This window comes from Brachyhypopomus gauderio, unplaced genomic scaffold, assembly GCF_052324685.1.
Source record: "Brachyhypopomus gauderio isolate BG-103 unplaced genomic scaffold, BGAUD_0.2 sc80, whole genome shotgun sequence".
NCBI lineage: Eukaryota > Metazoa > Chordata > Actinopteri > Gymnotiformes > Hypopomidae > Brachyhypopomus > Brachyhypopomus gauderio.
In genome coordinates this window covers 861,348-883,275 of record NW_027506901.1, presented here as the reverse complement: position 1 = coordinate 883,275, position 21,928 = coordinate 861,348, and the positions used below count along the sequence as shown (strand labels likewise).

The window sequence follows — 21,928 nt, the reverse complement described above, 5'->3', positions numbered from 1 at the left end:
GATCAATTGTGTCGAAAGGTGAGTTGTGTAGGGGTGAGTGTTCGTGTAGGGGTGAGTGTTCGTTAGATTTGCTGGTGCAGTAGAACATCCTCATGTCTTGTTACAGACCCAGTTTTCAAATTAAAACACCCAGAACTGGTTATGATTTAAAATAATTCTCAGCGAAACCAATAAATCACATCAAATCCTTTTATTTGTGTTCATCAAAGTAAATGTCAAGTTTTTTAAAAACATTACATTAGCATGAAGTCCAGTCTGAGCCCCACTCAGCTGTGATCCTACCAGTGCAGATATCCTATAATCTATAAATACACCCAGACATCCCAGTTAATGCATGCAGACAATATATTATTTATAGGTTATTTTGTAAACAAAACAGGCCTGAAACAATACAGAATATAAAAGTGCAGAGCTGTACAGATACTCTACAGCATGTTTGAATTAACAGCATCATACCTACATACAGAACCTTTAGAGCAGCAACACCAAAGCTTCACCCAAAAGAGGATTAAAATGAAGACCTGTAGACGGGCATGTCCCCGTCTGGCAGAAATATAAACACCAGCATTTTGGATTCTCTCTTTTGAAAGATGTGCCCCATTCAACCAATATTCCAATCAAAGGCACAAAGCTGCAATATTAATAAAGAATGAAATACAGTAATCATTACCCTTACATAATTACCCCTACAGGGGGAGGATTCCACACCAACCATATCCTTTCTAAAACTGAACACTAGACAGAGATCTTTCTAGAACACCTGAATGTTTCTCCAGCAGGACACGCTGGAGCCCGTAAACATTTTACAATTCAATCATTCTGATTCTGTCCTTTGGATTTTCATTTAGACAGATGAAAATGATCAAACATTCTGTATTTGTCATTACATATACACCCCCAAAAGCAGATAAATTACTAGCACTGTGTGAAGCAAACGGCACTCGGTTAACTGAATCACATTATAGTGATAAGAGCGACATGGCGTTATTGCACTGCAGTGTTGTTACTCTGGTGCCCCAGTGGTCTGCCCCAAACATCACAGCTCGGCATAGTTTTGCCACCACACCCTTCACACCTCCCTCACAAACCAGCGGCGAGTTTGAGGTGTAACTGTAGCTCTACAGGTCTGATCTCCAGCAGCTGGACTTGGCCACACCCCCACCTATCACAGTTGCCGCCCTCCTGAAGCTGGCCCCTCCCACTCAGAAAGGGCTGTTCCTGTGGCTGAGGGCCTCCTGAGCCCCTTTCAACATCTCCCTCTTCACACACTTCCAGAAGCCAGAAATACCCTGGTGGGACTGAATCTGAACACACACACACACACACACACACACACACACACACACACACACACGCGCACACACACACGCGCACACACACACGCGCACACACACACGCGCACACACACACGCGCACACACACGTGCGCACACACACGTGCGCACACACACGTGCGCACACGCGTGCGCACACATGCACATGAGAAGTTTCTCCAACTGCAGGGCAGAAAAGATTAAGTACAGCAAGACAGTAACCCTAACCCTAATCCTAATTCTAACTCTTTGCCAGCCCATTCAATCACTGACCTCTATTCTAACCTATAATCGCTAACCCCTATTCTAACACCTAATCTCTGTACCATATTTTAAGGGATGTGGCAGAGCCTCCCAATAAATAAATGTGAGTTTTATATGTGACTGTTTAAAACGTCTTGTATGGAGTTACTCACCCCAAGGCCTCGAAGGACACGATCCTTCATTACGCCGATGAACTCCTTATGGCTTAGGCAGTCGTCACCATCCAGGTCAAAAAGTTTGAACACAGTTTCCAGAACATTCTCAGAGAGCTCATGGCCTGTGGCGATCCTCACCGCCCTCTTGAACTCAGCTGCAACAGACACAGCAAGGCATGCTGGGTATAACAGTAGCATAATGATAGACTTCACACACCATGATGTCACTTCCTGATGTAATCATCTGATTGAGGACAATACCCAAAGGGCTGGGGCTTAGAACAGCATCTCCAGTAGCAGATTAAACACATACAGGGCTTAGTATAGCATCTCCAGTAGCAGATTAAACACATACAGGGCTTAGTACAGCATCTCCAGCAGCAGATTAAACACATACAGGCAGCCCCGTCGACAGGGGGGGACAACCGGGTCTGTTGTCCCGGGCCCTAGGGCCAGGGGGGCCCATCAAAGAGCCCAGCAATTTATTTTTTATTTAAAGTCTATAATTTTTAAATAATCTTGAAATCTTTCATTAATATAAAATTCTGTACTCAAAATAAGCTCAACGGCTAAAATATATATGTTTTTTACCTATCTGCATATTTTCCATTTAGTGCATACACCCCCGCCCCCCACTGAAAAATGGTTTGATCCAGCACCGACTGTAGCCGGCTGGTACCCGCCCAACAGCGGGAAATAAATACAGTGGTGGATAGTTTAAGTAAATACAGAAATCTGGAGCGCAGAAAAGAAAGGAAAAACATTAACCTGACGAATTTTAAAGTTGCATTGTGTTCCAGGTTTGAAATGTGCTGGAATTTAGGCTAAAGTACTTGAAAATGCTTGAAATTGTAACTACTTCGTTTCACAACAAATAGCTGTCTGACTGAACAGTTCTCGTGAAGACGTTAAGATTGGGCGTTTTGAAAATAAACAACCATTAAATAATTTGATAAAAAGCGAATTATTTCGAATCATTTCGAGTATATGTATAAATATTTAACTTAAGTTTAACGTGCTGGAAAATATTTAAATGGACCTTGAAAGTGACGTACAAGTGTTTTAATTCCACCTTATAAAGGTGTATGAACCCTGCAAACATGACTTTGTTCATTGCGCTGAAGCGCGGTGCGCGCGAAGTTACAAAATTCGATTGGTGCACGACCTCGCGAATCGACAGCGCGTGAGGCTCTCGCGCACGGGCGGTGCCACTGCGATTACGTCATTTTCGCGCGAACCCTTGCGCCGCGTCAAGTATAAACCAGTCAGCTGTCAGAAACAGCTTTGATGTGGGGCTATTATATACTATATGACCTAACACAGGGATTGTCTGCTACAGGGGGGGTTGGGGGATTGGGGTGGCACATGAAAATTTCTTGTCCCGGGCCCCAGCAAGACTGTCAACGGGCCTGCATACAGGGCTTAGAACAGCATCTCCAGTAGCAGATTAAACACACACAGGGCTTAGTAGAGCAGCAGATTAAACACATACACACAGGGCTTAGTAGAGCAGCAGATTAAACACATACACACAGGGCTTAGTAGAGCAGCAGATTAAACACATACACACAGGGCTTAGTAGAGCAGCAGATTAAACACATACACACAGGGCTTAGTAGAGCAGCAGATTAAACACATACACACAGGGCTTAGTAGAGCAGCAGATTAAACACATACACACAAGGTTTAGTAGAGCAGCAGATTAAACACATACACACAGGGCTTAGTAGAGCAGCAGATTAAACACATACACACAGGGCTTAGTACAGCAGCAGATTAAACACATACACACAGGGCTTAGTAGAGCAGCAGATTGAACATACACACAAGGCTTAGTAGAGCAGCAGATTAAATACATACACACAGGGCTTAGTAGAGCAGCAGATTAAACACATACACACAGGGCTTAGTAGAGCAGCAGATTAAACACATACACACAGGGCTTAGTAGAGCAGCAGATTAAACACATACACACAGGGCTTAGTAGAGCAGCAGATTAAACACATACACACAGGGTTTAGTAGAGCTGCATCAGATTAGACACACACAGGGAAGGAGATCTGGGCAGGTGGTGCAGTCAGAGCCACAGACACTGAAGGAAAATAATGAACCTAAAAACACTCAACCCCTGGGGAAGGGGCGGGGCTTACCCATTCCAATGGGTCTGTTGGCTTCTGCAATCATCTTCATGGACATAGCAAAGTCATCCAGGTTGTTGGTGAAGAGGCAGAAGGCTTTGAACTCCTCAAAACTAATGCTCTGAAAAACGATGAAGTGAACACACTGTCAGGTCAAGATTCGATATGAGCCCAAAACACAATAATCCACCAGCATCTGAGCCACCCATGTAGGTGCTATACTGTTGAATCACAAAGGCATTCAGCCCCTCACACCAACAGATCCATCAAAATGAGTAATTATACTATAACATAATAATATAATGTATAATATTACTATAGTTTGTGTTGTATCATGTTTTTAAGTCTTAACTTCAAAAGGTTTGGGCACCCTTGTTAATTTTCCTGATTTACCTTAATCATTGAATGTTTGGATTTTAAAGATCTGTTAAATATATCATATAGGGGACAAACACTGTGATATTTGAGATGTTGTAAGTCTTTGGTGCTGGTCTGTGGGTTGACTCCGACTGTGTGACTAGAAGTGTGTGTGTGTGTGTGTGTGTGTAGTGTACGCTGGAGGCACCGGAGTATAGAGGAAGTGTGTGTAGTACACAAGTGTTACTGTAGCTAAAAATGTTGCTCTTCTGAGTTTGCAAACACCATTTTTCAGAACTATTTTTAAAGAACTATTTGGAATAATGTTCATCATAATAATAATGTTAATAATGTTCATCATTTGTAATCCAGCAATGTGAGTTCCTCCAACCCACGACTGTGATAGCATGATGCAGAACATGTTAATGTGTATAGTTCAGGGTGGGGTCTCTGGGCAGGTGTGTATAGTTCAGGGTGGGGTCTCTGGGCAGGTGTGTATAGTTCAGGGTGGGGTCTCTGGGCAGGTGTGTATAGTTCAGGGTGGGGTCTCTGGGCAGGTGTGTATAGTTCAGGGTGGGGTCTCTGGGCAGGTGTGTATAGTTCAGGGTGGGGTCTCTGGGCAGGTGTGTATAGTTCAGGGTGGGGTCTCTGAGCAGGTGTGTATAGTTCAGGGTGGGGTCTCTGGGCAGGTGTGTATAGTTCAGGGTGGGGTCTCTGGGCAGGTGTGTATAGTTCAGGGTGGGGTCTCTGGGCAGGTGTGTATAGTTCAGGGTGGGGTCTCTGGGCAGGTGTGTATAGTTCAGGGTGGGGTCTCTGGGCAGGTGTGTATAGTTCAGGGTGGGGTCTCTGGGCAGGTGTGTATAGTTCAGGGTGGGGTCTCTGAGCAGGTGTGTATAGTTCAGGGTGGGGTCTCTGGGCAGGTGTGTATAGTTCAGGGTGGGGTCTCTGGGCAGGTGTGTATAGTTCAGGGTGGGGTCTCTGGGCAGGTGTGTATAGTTCAGGGTGGGGTCTCTGGGCAGGTGTGTATAGTTCAGGGTGGGGTCTCTGGGCAGGTGTGTATAGTTCAGGGTGGGGTCTCTGAGCAGGTGTGTATAGTTCAGGGTGGGGTCTCTGGGCAGGTGTGTATAGTTCAGGGTGGGGTCTCTGAGCAGGTGTGTATAGTTCAGGGTGGGGTCTCTGGGCAGGTGTGTATAGTTCAGGGTGGGGTCTCTGAGCAGGTGTGTATAGTTCAGGGTGGGGTCTCTGAGCAGCACCTCTCCAGCAGGGATCCTCTTCCTCATGTTTTCTAGGTAAGCCTCATTGTCTTCCTCGTTGGTGAAGTGTAGCAGCCAATCGGCGAAGTCCTCTCTCCGCATGGTGCCCATACCCCTGGAGAACATCAGAAACTCCATCTCCTGAACCTCTGCCTGCAGGTCCTCCATGAACCTGCACTCAACCCAAACCACCACCACGCATCACGTCAGCTCTGGTCCACATTAGCAGGTCTGGCTATGATGTGCACAGATGAACTACCGCTAGAAACACCTGCAGAACTCCCTGTACTTCAGCTTGTTCTGGCCTCTGCTACCAAAGAAGAAGGCCTGCAGGGAGGTGGAGGGCTCATCACTGTCCTCTGGCGCCACCACCTGGAAATAGATAGGCATGCAGACGTGTAGCCATGAACCAGTTGTTGTATTAGCCCTACACATCAATCTGGTTTCAGAGCTCTCCACAGCACTCAAACAGCACTAGTTAAGGTAGTAAATGACCAGAGATTGAATAAAGACAGGGGCAAACTCTCAGTCCTTTTTCTGCTACATTTAAGTGCCGCTTTTGACACTGTTGATCATGAAATACTTCTTGATCGACTACAGAGCTGGGTAGGCCTTAGTGGCTTAGTCCTAGACTGGTTTAGATCGTACCTAACTGGGTGTGATTACTATGTTGCATTAAGTACCTCTTCCTCCACACATTAAAAAAAGGTTGTGTGATTGTAGCGGGTTGTGACTGTATTGTGGCTGTTCAACCTATATATGCTTCCGTTACCACATATCATTAACAAACCTGGTATTAGTTATCATCAATATGCAGATGACACTCAACTGTATATCTCGCTAGAACCTAAAGCCCTAAAATCAATTAGCTCACTGTTTGACTGCATAGATGATATACAGACATGGATGTCTGACAATTTTCTGCAATTAAATAAACAGAGGTTCTTGTTCTTGGTAGTGATTCACAAAGGAATGATGTCCAGACTTACTTAACTCAAATGAATCTGAAGGCCAAACAATGTGTTAAGAACCTGGGCGTCACCTTTGATAATGAGCTCAGCTTCAAATCACATATCACGACTACATGCAAGACAGCTTATTTTCACCTTCGAAACATCGCTAAGGTCCGAGATATGCTCTCTCCTGCTGACAGTGAGAAACTTGTCCATGCATTTATCACATCAAGGCTAGATTATTGTAACGCTGTTCTATCTGCTCTTCCAAAGAGCTCTATTTCTCACTTACAGTGAGTTCAGAACGCTGCTGCAAGGGTTCTGACCCGCAGGAGAAAGAGAGATCATATTACACCTGCACTCCACTCACTGCACTGGTTACCTGTCAGCTTTAGGATAGATTTTAAGGTTCTAGTGATGGTTTTTAAATGTCTTCATGGTCTTGCTCCTCTTTACCTCAGTGAAATGATGGTTATATATGTTCCAGTCAGGTCTCTCAGGTCTTCAAACAGTAATCTACTGGTGATTCCTAAAAGCCGATTAAAGATTGGCGAGGGTGCTTTTAGCCGATATGGCCACGCCCACAGCTGCAGGAGCACCACGCCCACAGCTGCAGGAGACGTGCTGGACGTGCAGTAACAGGCAGGAACCTGCAGGTGGGGCAGTGCTGACGTGCAGGAGCTCACCTCTGCTGGGTCCTCCTTGGACACCTTCCTTGTCCCGAGAATTTTCTTCAGCTTTGGAACAAAAGGACACAAATCATTCTACCACTCCAGCAGAGGAGATCACACAGAGGAGATCACACAGAGGAGATCACACAGAGGAGATCAATCTTAACAGCAGCAAACCCCAGTGCAACAGTTGAGATCATCAACCCTGCAGTTCTAGTCCCAGCAAATCTGTCTCTCATTCACTGGAGCTCAACTGTGCAGAGTGGAGGGTCTACAACCCCATCAGCATCTCACTAGTTCAGCTTCACTGGGCCTCTCCTGCTCTGTCCCGCCCTGCCACACTGACTCCAGATCAGAGTCCAAGCCTGTAAACCACACTGCGTACACAGGACAGCTGACTCAGATGTTTCTTTTGGGCTGTGTGATGTTCACCAGTCCACTCTGGGCTGGTCAGGTTTGGATTGCTCCTTTCTGACACCCTTATTTTAAAACTGGCGTGAATATCGGTTCAAACCGGTTTGACTAGCAAGGATTGTAGCCATGACAACATTTAGTTGGTGTTTTCTCTTGGAGTGATTGACAGCGAGAAGGCGGGCTCACCCCTGAAGTATTGGACAGAACTGAGCAGAGTAGCAGGACAGATTCAGGATCATCATACAGATCAAGACGAGAGTCAACATGCACTGATCTCAGATCTGTACTGGTAGCTGCAGGCACTTGATGCCCCAGTACAGGTCTGTATAGGGAGAAGGAACTGATTCCCAATCTGTACCGTTATACAGATGTTAACAATTGTCAGTATGATGAAAATAGAATCTGATCCCAGACCAGCACTCGTACTCCACACAGAGATCCCTGAAGGCTGCGTGATGAAGCCGCCCAAGAGCCTCTCATCACAGGTCAGTTCAGCTTCATGACACAGACCTCATGTGCACACGTTACGCCACACGCACCAGACACACCTCACTTACCCAACGCCCCTCCCGCCAGCATGAACAGAGACACAGGCAGCGTGAGGACTACTGTACCCACAATCCTCCACTTCTCACCCACACACTCCAATCACATGTACATTCCCATGAACTGATCCCAGACCTGCACCGTTACCCCCAGAGGGGCAGCAAGACTGATGGACTATACTGGGATGCATCACTGCACTGCTGCACACTGAAAGACCTCAGTGAACCACAGTGGGTCTTCCACACACTCACGACACAAATACCAGACTCCCTTAACCGGGCTCTTAAAGGGACGGCTCACCACCACACTGGTCCAGCATGTAAAAAACAGAAGAATATATAATTACCCTCTTGTTTCGCTTTAACTGTTGCCATGGAGACTGAACAAGGTAACAATTCCAGGCTCGTTTACAGATAACAGGAAAACATCTGATCCACCAAAGACAGGGGCAGATAGCAGAGGATTAGGGTTAAGGAGGATTAGGGATAGGGTTGAGAAAGGATTAGAGGAGAAAGGATTAGAGAGAAAAATAGAAATAGAGTTAAAACAGGATTAAGTTAAAAGAGGATTAGGGTAAACAGAGGATTAGGGATAGGGTTGAGAAAGGATTAGAGAGAAAAACAGAAATAGAGTTAAAACAGGATTAAGTTAAAAGAGGATTAGGGTAAACAGAGGATTAGGGTAAACAGAGGATTAGGGTAAACAGAGGATTAGGGTTAACAGAGGATTAGGGTTAACAGAGGATTAGGGTTAACAGGATTACCAGCAGATAAACCTGCACACAGGAGGCTGCAGACACATGTAGACACACACGTAGATACATAAACAGACGCACACACAGATGTAGATACACACAGACACACATCAAGCATGTCGGACAGGTCAGCAGGCTTAGGAAATCAATTTTAAAAAGTTAATTTAAAAGTTTTTTAAATTTTGATGAGCTATATTAGCTGAGTTTTTGACACGATGCATTTTATACAAACAACCGCTGAAATAGATTAAATTACATTCAAAACAAAGTCTGCATAATGAAGGTTTATAAGGAATAAAAAAGTGGAAGAGAAATGATCTGAACAACCTGAAGTGAATCAAAGTGAACACTTTACCTTCTCAAACTCCTTTTTGTCCACCTGCTCATTGCCGTCGACATCAAGCATCTTGAATGCGATACGGAACCCAGTGTGTGGCTCTGCAACAACACAATTACTACAGTAACACAACCAACTACAGCCACAATACAGTCACACAGCCTGCTACAGTTACACAACCAACTACAGCCACAATACATTCACACAACCAACTACAGCAGTGGTTCCCAAAGTGGGGGGCGCGCCCCCTAGGTGGGGCGCGGAGCTATTGCAGGGGGGGGCGCGGAGCTTGGAAGTAAAACATGTGCACATGTGTCAATATTAGGGATGCACCGATTCCGATATTAATATCTGAAAAAATTCTAGATCGGGTATCGGTGACAATGTGACCGATCCATAAAAACAGATCTATTCAGTCTAATTCTATGCTTGTAACGCTTTTCGGAGTTAGTTCAACCTTAAATATCCACTCTGACCCAGATACAAGTGAACTTGGACAGTTAACAGGCGAGTGAAACACGAAGAACACAGAGGAGAGGTGAATCACTGACTCGTACTCGCACTGGTGCTATTCCACTTAGTCCGTTTATTTGCTGGTTGACCAAAATAAACCTGGGCTCCATCATTACTTGACTGTTCATACATGAACTGGTGAGTTGTCCAAAGCTCATTGAATGCGTTACTTACAGAAATAAAATAAAGATAAAAAGCTAAAAAAACAACAATATTCCATACTCGCGCTCAACTTGCTCCCTTAAAGAGACAGTACATATATTTCTGGCCGTTACATGCTTTGTGCTCTGCGTGATGTCAACACTAGCAAACTAGCCGCATAGGTATTGCTGTTTCTCTTATTTCATCGCCTTATTTATTTTAAATGATATTTAGAATTCTTGAACCATTTCAAAGGTTTCTTGCAATTTATTTATTTCATGTTTGACCAAAGATGTTAACCTATTGTTTTTGTGTGTTTCAGGTTCTTTGGTATTTTACATGCAATGTTATATTCATAATTGCCCTGACTGAACAAATGCAAGATGTGTTGTTTTTACATAGTAAGTAAGTAAGTAAGTAAATTTTATTTATAGAGCACAATTTAAAACCAAAGTGCTTTACAATGTCAAAGAAACACCATACCCTCTGCTCTCAAAACATATAACTTACATAAAATAGAATAACATAGAAACATATGCTCACATAAAACATATAACTTACATAAAACAGAATAAGACATCCCTCCAAATGCAGTTAAAACAGTTTAACAATTGCAGAAAGCTAGCTTGTAAAAATATGTTTTTAGTTTTGATTTAAAAACAGTCACAGATTTGGTGAGTCTAATGTCATGTGGAAGACTATTCCAGAGTTTAGGTGCAGCAACAGAAAAAGCACGATCCCCACTCTGCTTGAGGCGAGCTCGTGGAACCACCAAAAGTGACTTTGATACAGACCTTAATGATCTCGAGGGTGTATACATACAAAGCATGTTCTCTATATAAACAGGGGCATATCCATTCAAAGCTTTAAAACCATCAGCGCTACTTTATACTGGACTCTGTAATGCACTGGGAGCCAGTGCAAGGATGCCAAGATAGGAGTAATGTGATCCCTTTCCTTGGCTCCAGTTAATAATCTGGCTGCGGCATTTTGAACCAACTGTAAGCGTTTAAGGGACGCTTCATGCATTCCAATATACAGTGCATTACAATAGTCCAGTCTAGAAGTAATAAAAGCATGGATGACTTTTTCCATATCTAAAACATTAAGAAATGATTTCAATTTGGCAATTGTTCTAAGCTGGAAGAAACTAGCCTTGACCGTTGCATTTATTTGTTTGTCAAATTTTAATTCTGAGTCGAAAATTACTCCAAGGTTTTTAACGTTTGTTCTTAAAAATGGGACTAAAGAACCCAAATTTGTTTTTAAATTTTTGGTTACCATAGAGGAACCAATTAATATGACCTCTGTTTTAGCGACATTCAGTTGGAGAAAGCTATTTGTCATCCAATTTGTAATGTCAGTGATACACTCGTGAAGTCTATCCAGGGAGGAACAATTTCCTAAACTTAAAGGTAGGTATAGTTGTAGATCATCTGCATAACAGTGAAATGAGATGTTATGTTCCCGAATTATTTGACCAAGGGGGAGCATATATAATGAAAAGAGGACTGGGCCTAAAACAGACCCTTGCGGAACCCCGGAGGCCAGAGTAGTGGCGGCAGAGGAGAAATTACCAATATTAACAGAAAAAGTTCTTTGTTTAATATAAGAAGTGAACCAATTAAGAACTAAACCTTTAAGTCCAACACAATGTTCCAGACGTTCGATGAGTAAATCATGATCCACAGTATCGAATGCTGCACTCAGGTCCAGTAAGACCAGGATTGAACAATCACCAGAATCGGCATTAATAAAAAGATCATTAGTGACTTTTAAAAGAGTAGACTCAGTACTATGTAGTGCCCTAAAACCAGATTGAAAGATCTCATAAATGTTGTTGCTGTCTAGAAAAGACGCTAACTGACCAAAAACAGCTTTTTCCAGAACTTTTGCTATGAAGGGCAGTTTTGATATGGGCCGATAATTATTCAGAATTCCAGTATCTAGATTATGCTTTTTTAAAAGTGGCTGAACTACTGCATGCTTAAAATATGCAGGAACTATGCCAGAGGCCAAGCTTGTATTTATGATTGATAAAACATCAGGGCCAATGGTATCAAATGATTCCTTAAATAACCAAGATGGAAGAATATCAGCCGAAGAGGTAGAGCACTTCATGTGGGAAACAATGCCAGATAGCTGGGATAGAGAAACTAATTCAAATTTCTCAAATATTGGGATATCCAGCTCATAGACAGGACTAGTTGTGGAAATCGATATATTAGCTCTAATATTTTCAATCTTCGTCAGAAAGAAATCCTGAAAAACTTCACAGTTTTCCTGGGATGGCTCAGGACCATGATATGAAACTGGACTTAATAAAGAATTGATCGTGCTAAACAGAAATTTTGGCTTATGCTGATTTTTTGAGATGATTTCTGAAAAATAATTTGCTTTTACAGATCTAACAGTTTCCTGGAATCTAAGCAAGCATGATTTAAGAATCTCAAAAGACACTACAAGCCTGTCCTTTTTCCACTTGCGCTCAGCTTTCCTGCATTCCCTTCTAACAGCTCTAATGGACTCATTCAGCCATGGTTGAGATTTAAATTTAGTCTTTCTCACTCTGAGAGGGGCAACCACATCGAGTGCATTTGTACAAGAAGATTTAAAAGAAGCAGTTAGGTCTTCAATGTTCAGGTGAGGAACAGTGGAAGACAAACTGTTTCTGTATACAGCTGAGAACTGAACCGCTGCAGTGGGGCTAAACTTCCTAGAACGCAGCTCTGAGGCTCTGACTGGCTTAGCTTGCGCAGCTAGCAGTGAGTTGAACATAACAGGCATATGATCAGAAAATGCTGATTCTGCAATTTTCATATCACTGACATTAAAACCATGAGATAAAACAAGATCAAGAGTATGACCGTGCTCATGAGTAGGGCCATTTACACATTGCATAAAATCAAAAGAATCCAATAAGTGGATAAATTCACTAACCATAGGCTTATTAGGGCAGCAGATGTGGATATTAAAATCCCCCATAATCAAGATATTGTCGGATATCATGACTACTAAGGATAACAAGTCAGAGAACTCTTTTATAAAGTCTTTATTTGCTTTAGGTGGCCTGTAGATGAGGATGCAGAGCACTGAGATCTCAGAATCAATTTTAAACATAAGTGATTCGAAACTGGTATAAGCCTCACTAGTAAGGGCAGTGCATTTAAATCCATTTCTAAATATGACTGCAAGTCCTCCACCTCGCCCGGTGATCCGCGGAGAGTTTAGAAAGCTGCAGTCTGTGGGACAGAGATCTGAAAATTGACTTAGGTCATCCACCCGCAGCCACGTTTCAACCAAGTATAGGAAGTCCAATTCTTGAGATATAAAAAAGTCATTTAAAATAAAAGCTTTGTTCGAAACTGACCTTACATTGGCCAGTGCCATTTTCACTATAGAGACACGATCGCATGCAGGCTGTGGTGTAAACTCGAGACGCCGCAGGTTTTGGAAAACAACGCCTCCTTTCCTGCGAGCAGGGACTCTCTGATTCAGAGGGTCGATCATGAAACATCGGCGATTCCCATTGCACAGCATCGATGGTAGATTAGGGTAAACGGGCACCAGATGAGTGTTGATTTGAGCGCGAGGAAAACTTCTCATTCTTGCTCTCACACCAGCTCGCTTACCCCGCTTTCTCTGGCGCTTCCTCTTTTGCGTAGTGCAGGACAAGCAACGGATATAATTTAAAGCCCCCACGGGTAACCGCGGATGAAAGAAACGATTTCCGCCGGTCCTTTTAGCATATATATCCATGTTAGATCGTATGCTGAGTAGAGTTTCACGATCGTATTGAAACTGGATCGCGGATACTGTAGAGAGTTGATGGAGGAGGACAGACACTAGCATGAACACACATAAGACAGGTAGCGACAGAGTTGGTAGAAACCGACGGCACGCCGACAGACATACTGGCGCCATCTTGGATTTGAACTTGGTATATACATGTTACATGCTACATGTTTTTGTGTGTGTTTAAGTGTGCTATACTGGTGCAGAATTTTCAATAAACTTGTAATTCAGTATGTCTGTGTTTTAAAAAAAATGTTTTAAGTCGATTCAGCACTGTTTTACTCTATCAGATCGGTATCGGAACAGTATCGGCCGATACTAAGCCTCACATATATGAATGGGTGTCGGAAGTGAAAAACGTGAATCGGTGCATTCCTAGTCAATATGGGGGGGGGGGGGCGCAAAAATATTCTCATCTACTAAAGGGGGACACGGCAGAAAAAGTTTGGGAACCACTGCGCTACAGTCACACAACCAACTACAGCCACAATTCAGTCACACGACCCACTATAGTCACACAACCAACTACAGCCACAATACATTCACACAACCAACTACAGCCTCAATACAGTCACACGACCCACTACAGTCACAACCCGCTACAGCCACACGACCCACTAGTCACCGTGTCTCATCTACTAAAGGGGGACACGGCAGAAAAAGTTTGGGAACCACTGCGCTACAGTCACACAACCAACTACAGCCACAATTCAGTCACACGACCCACTATAGTCACACAACCAACTACAGCCACAATACATTCACACAACCAACTACAGCCTCAATACAGTCACACGACCCACTACAGTCACAACCCGCTACAGCCACACGACCCACTAGTCACACAACCAACTACAGCCACAATTCAGTCACACAACCCACTAGTCACACAACCAACTACAGCCACAATTCAGTCACACAACCCGCTACGGTCACACAACCAACTACAGCCACAATTCAGTCACACAAATCACTAGTCACACAACCAACTACAGCCACAATACAGTCACAACCCGCTACAATCACACATCCAACTACAGCCACAATACAGTCACAACCCGCTACAATGACACATCCAACTACAGCCACAATACAGTCACAACCCGCTACAATTACACAACCAACTAGTTACCAACTACAGTCAAAATACAGTCACACAACTAACTACAATAACAATGTTTGCACCTTCAGCTCTTCATCACTTATTACTCTATTACTAATTCTATTTATTGTTTTACTTTCTCTCAGTGTAATGCTTGTCAATAGTCTGTGTAATTGTTACATTTCACACGTGTTGCTCTCACAAAGACAAATTCCACCCATGTGGAATGTCCATGTCAACCACTACACGCCCACGCCAACCACTACACGCCCTCCTCTTTACCTCAGTGAAATGATGGTTAGATATATTCCAGTCAGGTCTCTCAGGTCTTCAAACAGTAATCTACTGGTGATTCCTAAAAGCCGATTAAAGATTGGCGAGGGTGCTTTTAGCCACTATGGCCCAAAGTTCTGGAACTCTCTTCCTGAAGAGCTCAGAGGCATTTCATCCCTTCACAGCTTTAAGAAGAGTCTCAAAACCTTCCTGTTTAGACCTGCTTTTAGCTTTTAGTTAAGCAACCCTAAATTTGTTCCATCTTATTTACTTTATTCACTTTATTACATTATTTTATTGTTTTGTTTTCTTTTTATCTTTAATTTCTTGATATTTTCCTTTGTCTTTTTATCTTTGCTTCCTTTTAATGTTTCTTTTTAAAAAATATTCTGTAAAGCACTTTGAGTTGCATGTATGTATGAAAGGTGCTATACAAATAAAGTTTATTATTATTATTATTATTACATGCCCACTACAGTCATGCCACCCATGACACGCCCACTACAGTCATGCCTCCAGCTAATCACTCTACACTCACTCCACAATTGACAAATTTATTTACACTAATGGGGACAGGGACAGTTTCATAACTGGAGTAGTTACTTACTGGTGAGGATGGTGAGAAGAAAGAGGTACTCTGTATAGGAGATGAGCCCTGTAATAACAACACTGACATTAAACATGAGCCAAGCTGCTGTGGACAGGGTGGATGAAGTGTGTGTTTGTGTGTAAGTGTAGAGTGTGGATAGTTGGCGTCTTACCGTTATCTCCAATTCCTCTGAACAGATGATTTCCTGCCGTTGCTTTAGAAGCCACCATTAGCATGTTCTCCACTTCCTGTATAGGAGGCAATCATAATGTCAATTTACCCCTAACCCTAACTGTGATCTTAACCTTTTAGAATGGAGCAGCCTTCAGTTTGGGGACATAGTGTGCTAGTGAACCAAAAGGTTTTTAATGTTGAACCCTAAACCTTAATCCATGGGTTAAAGCAAGAAATTTTCATTTGACTGAAATTTTTTCCTGGCAAAAGACAATGCCAGCAATTACTGAAAATGTGGTGTAGTTGGGACACGGCCTCTTTTGCCTAATTCTACACAATAAACACATTTATAAAGTATATTTATCTAAACAGCCTGTGTAAGGAGAGAAGAGAGAATGAACACCTGAGCAATAAATGTACATAAATGTGTATTTAATGGGAGTTATCTGGGGGTCCTCTTCCAGAAAATTATTTAAAGATCAAGTCAAATTTAGTGAATCCTGGTGAGTTTTAAAAGGTATGAAGCTCTCTTGTTTTTATCAGATTGACCATCGCAAAAACATAAGCTGTAAGATTACCCTTTAAGTAGGTATGTTACAAAAAAATTAAATGTCCAAAAATGGCAAATTAAATCACACCACTGGATAGAGCTTTTAAATACAAACAGAACAACACCATCCATGTTAAACCTGGTTTAAGCCTTTATACTTAACGCAGCATGAGTGGCGTGAGCAGCGCGAGGGTCCGCACGCCGAAAATGACGTAATCGCGGTGGCTCCACCCGTGCTAACCACCACACCACCATGCTTTAGCCTAAATTCCAGCACCAGCAATGTTGCAATTGTAATGCAACATTACAATTGGTCAGGTAAATGTTCATTCCCCTGTTTTTGAGGGGTGTTTCTTTATACTACCACATATCGTTTCGGACAACACTGCAAAAAGAAATGTGGCCTGCGTTCAAATTTTTCGGCCCGCAGCCTCTGTTGACCACAGCATTTTATATTTCACCAGAAGATGGCAGTATACACTGCAGTCCCATATCCCCGCTCTCACATCACACATGCACCTGAGACACATAAACGAACACACAGCACCTAAGACACATAAACGAACACACAGCACCTAAGACACATAAACGAACACACAGCACCTAAGACACATAAACGAACACACAGCACCAAAGACACATAAACGAACACACAGCACCAAAGACACATAAACGAACACACAGCACCAAAGACACATAAACGAACACACAGCACCAAAGACACATAAACGAACACACAGCACCTAAGACACATAAATGAACACAGCACCTAAGACACATAAACGAACACACAGCACCAAAGACACATAAACGAACACACAGCACCAAAGACACATAAACGAACACACAGCACCAAAGACACATAAACGAACACACAGCACCTAAGACACATAAACGAACACACAGCACCAAAGACACATAAACGAACACACAGCACCAAAGACACATAAACGAACACACAGCACCTAAGACACATAAACGAACACACAGCACCAAAGACACATAAACGAACACAGCACCAAAGACACAAAAACGAACACACAGCACCAAAGACACAAACGAACACACAGCACCAAAGACACATAAACGAACACACAGCACCAAAGACACATAAACGAACACACAGCACCTAAGACACATAAACGAACACACAGCACCTAAGACACATAAACGAACACACAGCACCAAAGACACATAAACGAACACACAGCACCTAAGACACATAAACGAACACACAGCACCTAAGACACATAAATGAACACAGCACCTAAGACACATAAACGAACACACAGCACCTAAGACACATAAATGAACACACAGCACCTAAGACACATAAACGAACACACAGCACCAAAGACACATAAACGAACACACAGCACCAAAGACACATAAACGAACACACAGCACCAAAGACACATAAACGAACACACAGCACCTAAGACAAATGATCCAGTGTAGATCTGCAAACCCCCCCCCCCCCCCCCCCCCCCCCCCCCCATTCCATCCCCCCACCAACAACCTGACGCTGATGGTGAGAGTGATGGAATGTTCATCTTCTTCTGAACGTGCGTGTTTAGCTTTATGGAAGGCGAGGAGAACAATATTAGACACAACTTCCCGCCGTTATTCATTCAGCTTGTCTCATCATTTGCTAAGTGGGCGACTGGACATTTCTCGTCAGCTAGCTTGTTCATTAGCGATGGCTAGTGCCACATTCAATAATGGATGGTTGAAATTCTTTGAGCCCTTATAAAACCTGTTTTGTCTGTTAGATGTGGATGCGAGTGGTCATCGTTAGCCACGACACAGCTTGGAGCCACTATTCTGAAAAAAGTCTTTCTCCAGCTCTAGCTCCGGTTGGCGTTTCTTTGTAGGTGGCGAAACGCCACAGAAGCTTCTTAATGACTGTTGTTTTTTTGGACATCTCCGACAGTAGTTGACAATCAACGTGTAATGTTATATGAGTTAGTGGTGCTACTAACGTGGCAGTCACGTACGCAAAGGCGCGTAGTAACACAAGTCACATTACGCATTCCTAATTCTTGCCGTGCATGCGTACCTGTGTACCAGTTATGTACACCAGAGGTGGGGACTCGAGTCACATGACTTGGACTCGAGTCAGACTCGAGTCATTAATATTAAGACTTTTGACTTGACTTGAAAAAATATTCAGAGACTTAGACTTGACTTGGACTTTTACACCAATAACTTGGGACTTGAATTGGACTTGAACCTGTTTACTTGCAAAGACTTGATTTTTTTTACCCCAAATCTAAATTTAAAAATGCATATTAATATTTATAAAGTCCGCCCCATTAACTTCATTTCCGTCCTTCTGACGCAGACCGGTGTTACACCAGATTCTGTGACCGTCGAGTTTTGTGACCACAGGGGGCGCTATTTCACAGTTTCTGTTCAGAGTCACAAACGCTTTAAGAATGCTACGTAAACTACGCTGATGCACTTTCTTTACTCGTTTTGTTGGTGTCCACGAGCCAAAATATGACAGATGTTTATATTTACATGTTATCGTCTCTTAATTACATAAATGTACTTAAACAAGATTTACCATCCCCTCACCATTGCAGCCAACAAAGAAATCATGAATGGGATGTACAGGTGAGCCTTTTTAACTGGGCTCACCAATTCTGACGGCAGCCATCAGAATATGTGACCCCACTGAATCTCCAGGTAACAATAGTAGCCTACACCGTGACTCCACAATAACAGAAAACAATGAAAAAATAACCCTAACCTTTTATTAGTCTATATTTAAACATTTTATCCAAATGTTTAGAATAACCATTCGTAATGACAGCATCTTGCTTACGATGAAGCTTGCTATTTTCGTGTAAAATGATGTAACGAAACATTCTTGTTTAAGTACATTTATGTAATTAAGAGAAGATAAAATATAAATGATCTGTCATCTTTTGGCTGGCGGACACCAACAAAACGAGTAAAGAAACGCATCAGCGTAGCATTCGTAAAGCGCTGGTGCCTGTAAAAAAAAAAAAAGACTCGAAAGGACTTGAAATTCCAAGTTTCAGACTTGGGACTTGACTTGACGGTTGCCTGTCTTGACTCGAGACTTGACTTGAGTTGACTGTCTTTGCTTGAGACTTGACTCGGGACTTGAGGATAAAGACTTGGACTTACTTGAGACTTGCAAAACACTGACTTGGTCCCACCTCTGATGTACACCTCTGTATAACCACATCTACACACACATGATCCGACTTGTCTTTAGTACTGAGTGTCATGGCAGGGAGGCACTCACCATCTTGCTCAGGGACTTCTTCTGAAATGTATCTGTATGAGAAAGGTCAAAGGTGAGTCACTAAAAAATGACACACAGAGATGGGCACTCGAGTGTGTGTGTGTGTCAGAGATGGGCACTCGAGTGTGTGTGTGTGTCAGAGATGGGCACTCGAGTGAGTGACTCAAGCCAAGGTCGCACTTAAGTCCCCTACAAAAGACTTCAAACTTGACTTGAAACTCGTCCCTAATGACTCTCAACTCGACTCCAAAATAACTCGTCAACAATAAGTCAGTCCGTTATCCAGATGCCGTGTATGATTTATAGAAAGAGTACTTTCTTTGTGTGTTTATTTTGTGTGTTGTGACTGGTTACTCACGATCGACTTCCTCCATCATGACAGAGTAGAGAAAGTCTCTGGGTGTCATATAGGACTCGTCTTCATAAGTCACAGAAGCAAACTGATGAAATCGCACCCGCCGCATAGAAACTGTGGGAGCAGGAGTCTACACACACACACACACACTTGCATTAGAGTTTTGGAGCCCATTTCCTAGAATGCTGCACAGTAGTTAAAAGTTATATTATAATATCTGTGACCTTTTTCTATTCCGTCAGTGTGGTAAATGTAGTGGCGCATTTGGAGTTGATCGTGAACCTTCGTCTCAACATATAGTCCAACACCACCGCTAGATTAACAACACTTTTCTTGACAAATCGACTTTAAACACCTGCTGCTCCAGTGGAGATTAACGGAGCCGTTCACACCGGAGTGTTTGAGCAACTCTGATAAAAGTTTACCATAAACAACAACTCTGTGTCTGATAAACAACAGTTTACCATAAACAACAACTCTTGTGTCTGATAAACATCTCTGATCACCTTGGCGTCCTCGGCCAGCACGGCGGGGTATAACGGGAAATAACGTCGAGGTTCGTGGTGAACGCGAATAAAACCGCCTGCAATAAGACATCCCAACATCCCGCCTCCAACAGCGCATTTTAACGGCATGTTTCTGAGGACCCAGGGTCCCCTGAAAACATTTGATAAACGCAGTCCGAACCTGACCCACGTCGCCATTTCAACTACAGGAAGTGTTTTACTATCTGCGGTTGAGGTTCAGCGTGAGAAATATCGGGCTGGAGCGCCATCTAGCGGACGTAGGAAAACACGTCTGTAACTTTAGCGTTAAGAGTGTCAGCATGAACCCTTTGGAGTATAAAGATGCGTACATCCCTGTTCAGGGTTTTCCATCCACCGAGTTTTTGCGCATTTTGAAAATGCGCATGAAAAAAGCTGGATGGAAAAAGACCAAAATTCGAAAAAAGCCCCAAATATCGCAAAAAGATTTTTACGCTAGGAGGAGGTGGAAAAGTTAGACTATCGCTTCGCCAAAATTCGGAAAAACTAGATGGAAAAGGGTTTTTCGCATAAACGATGACGTATCATGCCTCAAGTCATGTGGTTCTGTACATGATCGCGATGTAAAAATGGCAAATGCATACAAAAACAGTTCTGGAGAGAGCAAAAATTGAATTTAACTTCTCCATGTATAGAAAAGAAAATGAAAAAAATGTTTCAAAACCTCAACGTGCAAAAATGCGTAACTGCCAGATGGACGTAAAACCACTATTGTTTGGCGTCCTCTCACGTGATCTAAAGTTTATTCGCATAACTGTAATGAATGGAAACAAGGCTTAATTCGCATTTTTTTCTGCCGAAACTTGGAAATTGCGCATTATTACCCAGTAGTTTCAAAAATTGCAAAAATGAATAAAAACGCTGGTTAAGTTCTGTTCAAATAATACGAAGGGTTCAAATAAGATAACATACTAGATGCTAACCCAGCCTATGAAAATACGAGTTATTTTATAAATCGCTTGTCTCTCTGTTTACAGTGTTTTGTCTGTCTGTTTACAGTGTTTGTCTCTCTATACCATGTGCGATTACACTCTGAACGAGTTATTTAAATAAATCTAGGCTTTAAATAAATTATATAACTGCAGTTAAAATGTTACACCTGTTCCTCTGATCATTGAAAAGTGAGAGTAGACACAGCATTTGGATCAGAGGCTTGGAAATCTTGTTGAGTGTCTAATGAAGAGGAGGATCATTTAAGTAATCCTTATTCCAACATATCTTAATCGACCTGGCCAGGTGTAGTGGGTGTGTTCATCAGTTCCTGAACAAGTGTAGTGGGTGTGTTCATCAGTTCATGACAGTAATCCAAATAAAGACCCAACAACTTGTTGATATATACAACGTGTAATGAGCCCAAGGAACTACCAGTACATCATGTTTTAATGACACATCTCAGTTATTACACATTATCTGCATGACTCCTCCCCTCCTGACTAACTCCACCCTGACCCAGGCCC

At 42.7% G+C, this 21,928-nt stretch overlaps 1 protein-coding gene across 1 annotated transcript; it reads right to left on the bottom strand.

Annotated features, from left to right (window-relative positions):
• Positions 1 to 175: 175 nt before the first annotated feature.
• micu2 (mitochondrial calcium uptake 2) lies at positions 176 to 20,663 on the bottom strand. Its single transcript, XM_076991055.1, has 12 exons — positions 20,433 to 20,663; positions 19,930 to 20,056; positions 19,572 to 19,603; positions 15,740 to 15,815; positions 15,586 to 15,633; positions 9,173 to 9,255; positions 7,119 to 7,169; positions 5,751 to 5,851; positions 5,480 to 5,651; positions 3,882 to 3,990; positions 1,729 to 1,886; positions 176 to 1,304 (listed from the first exon to the last, which is right to left on the bottom strand). The coding sequence occupies exons 1-12, from the start codon at positions 20,628 to 20,630 to the stop codon at positions 1,203 to 1,205; spliced, it is 1,257 nt and encodes a 418-aa protein (XP_076847170.1). The 5' UTR covers positions 20,631 to 20,663; the 3' UTR covers positions 176 to 1,202.
• Positions 20,664 to 21,928: the final 1,265 nt, after the last annotated feature.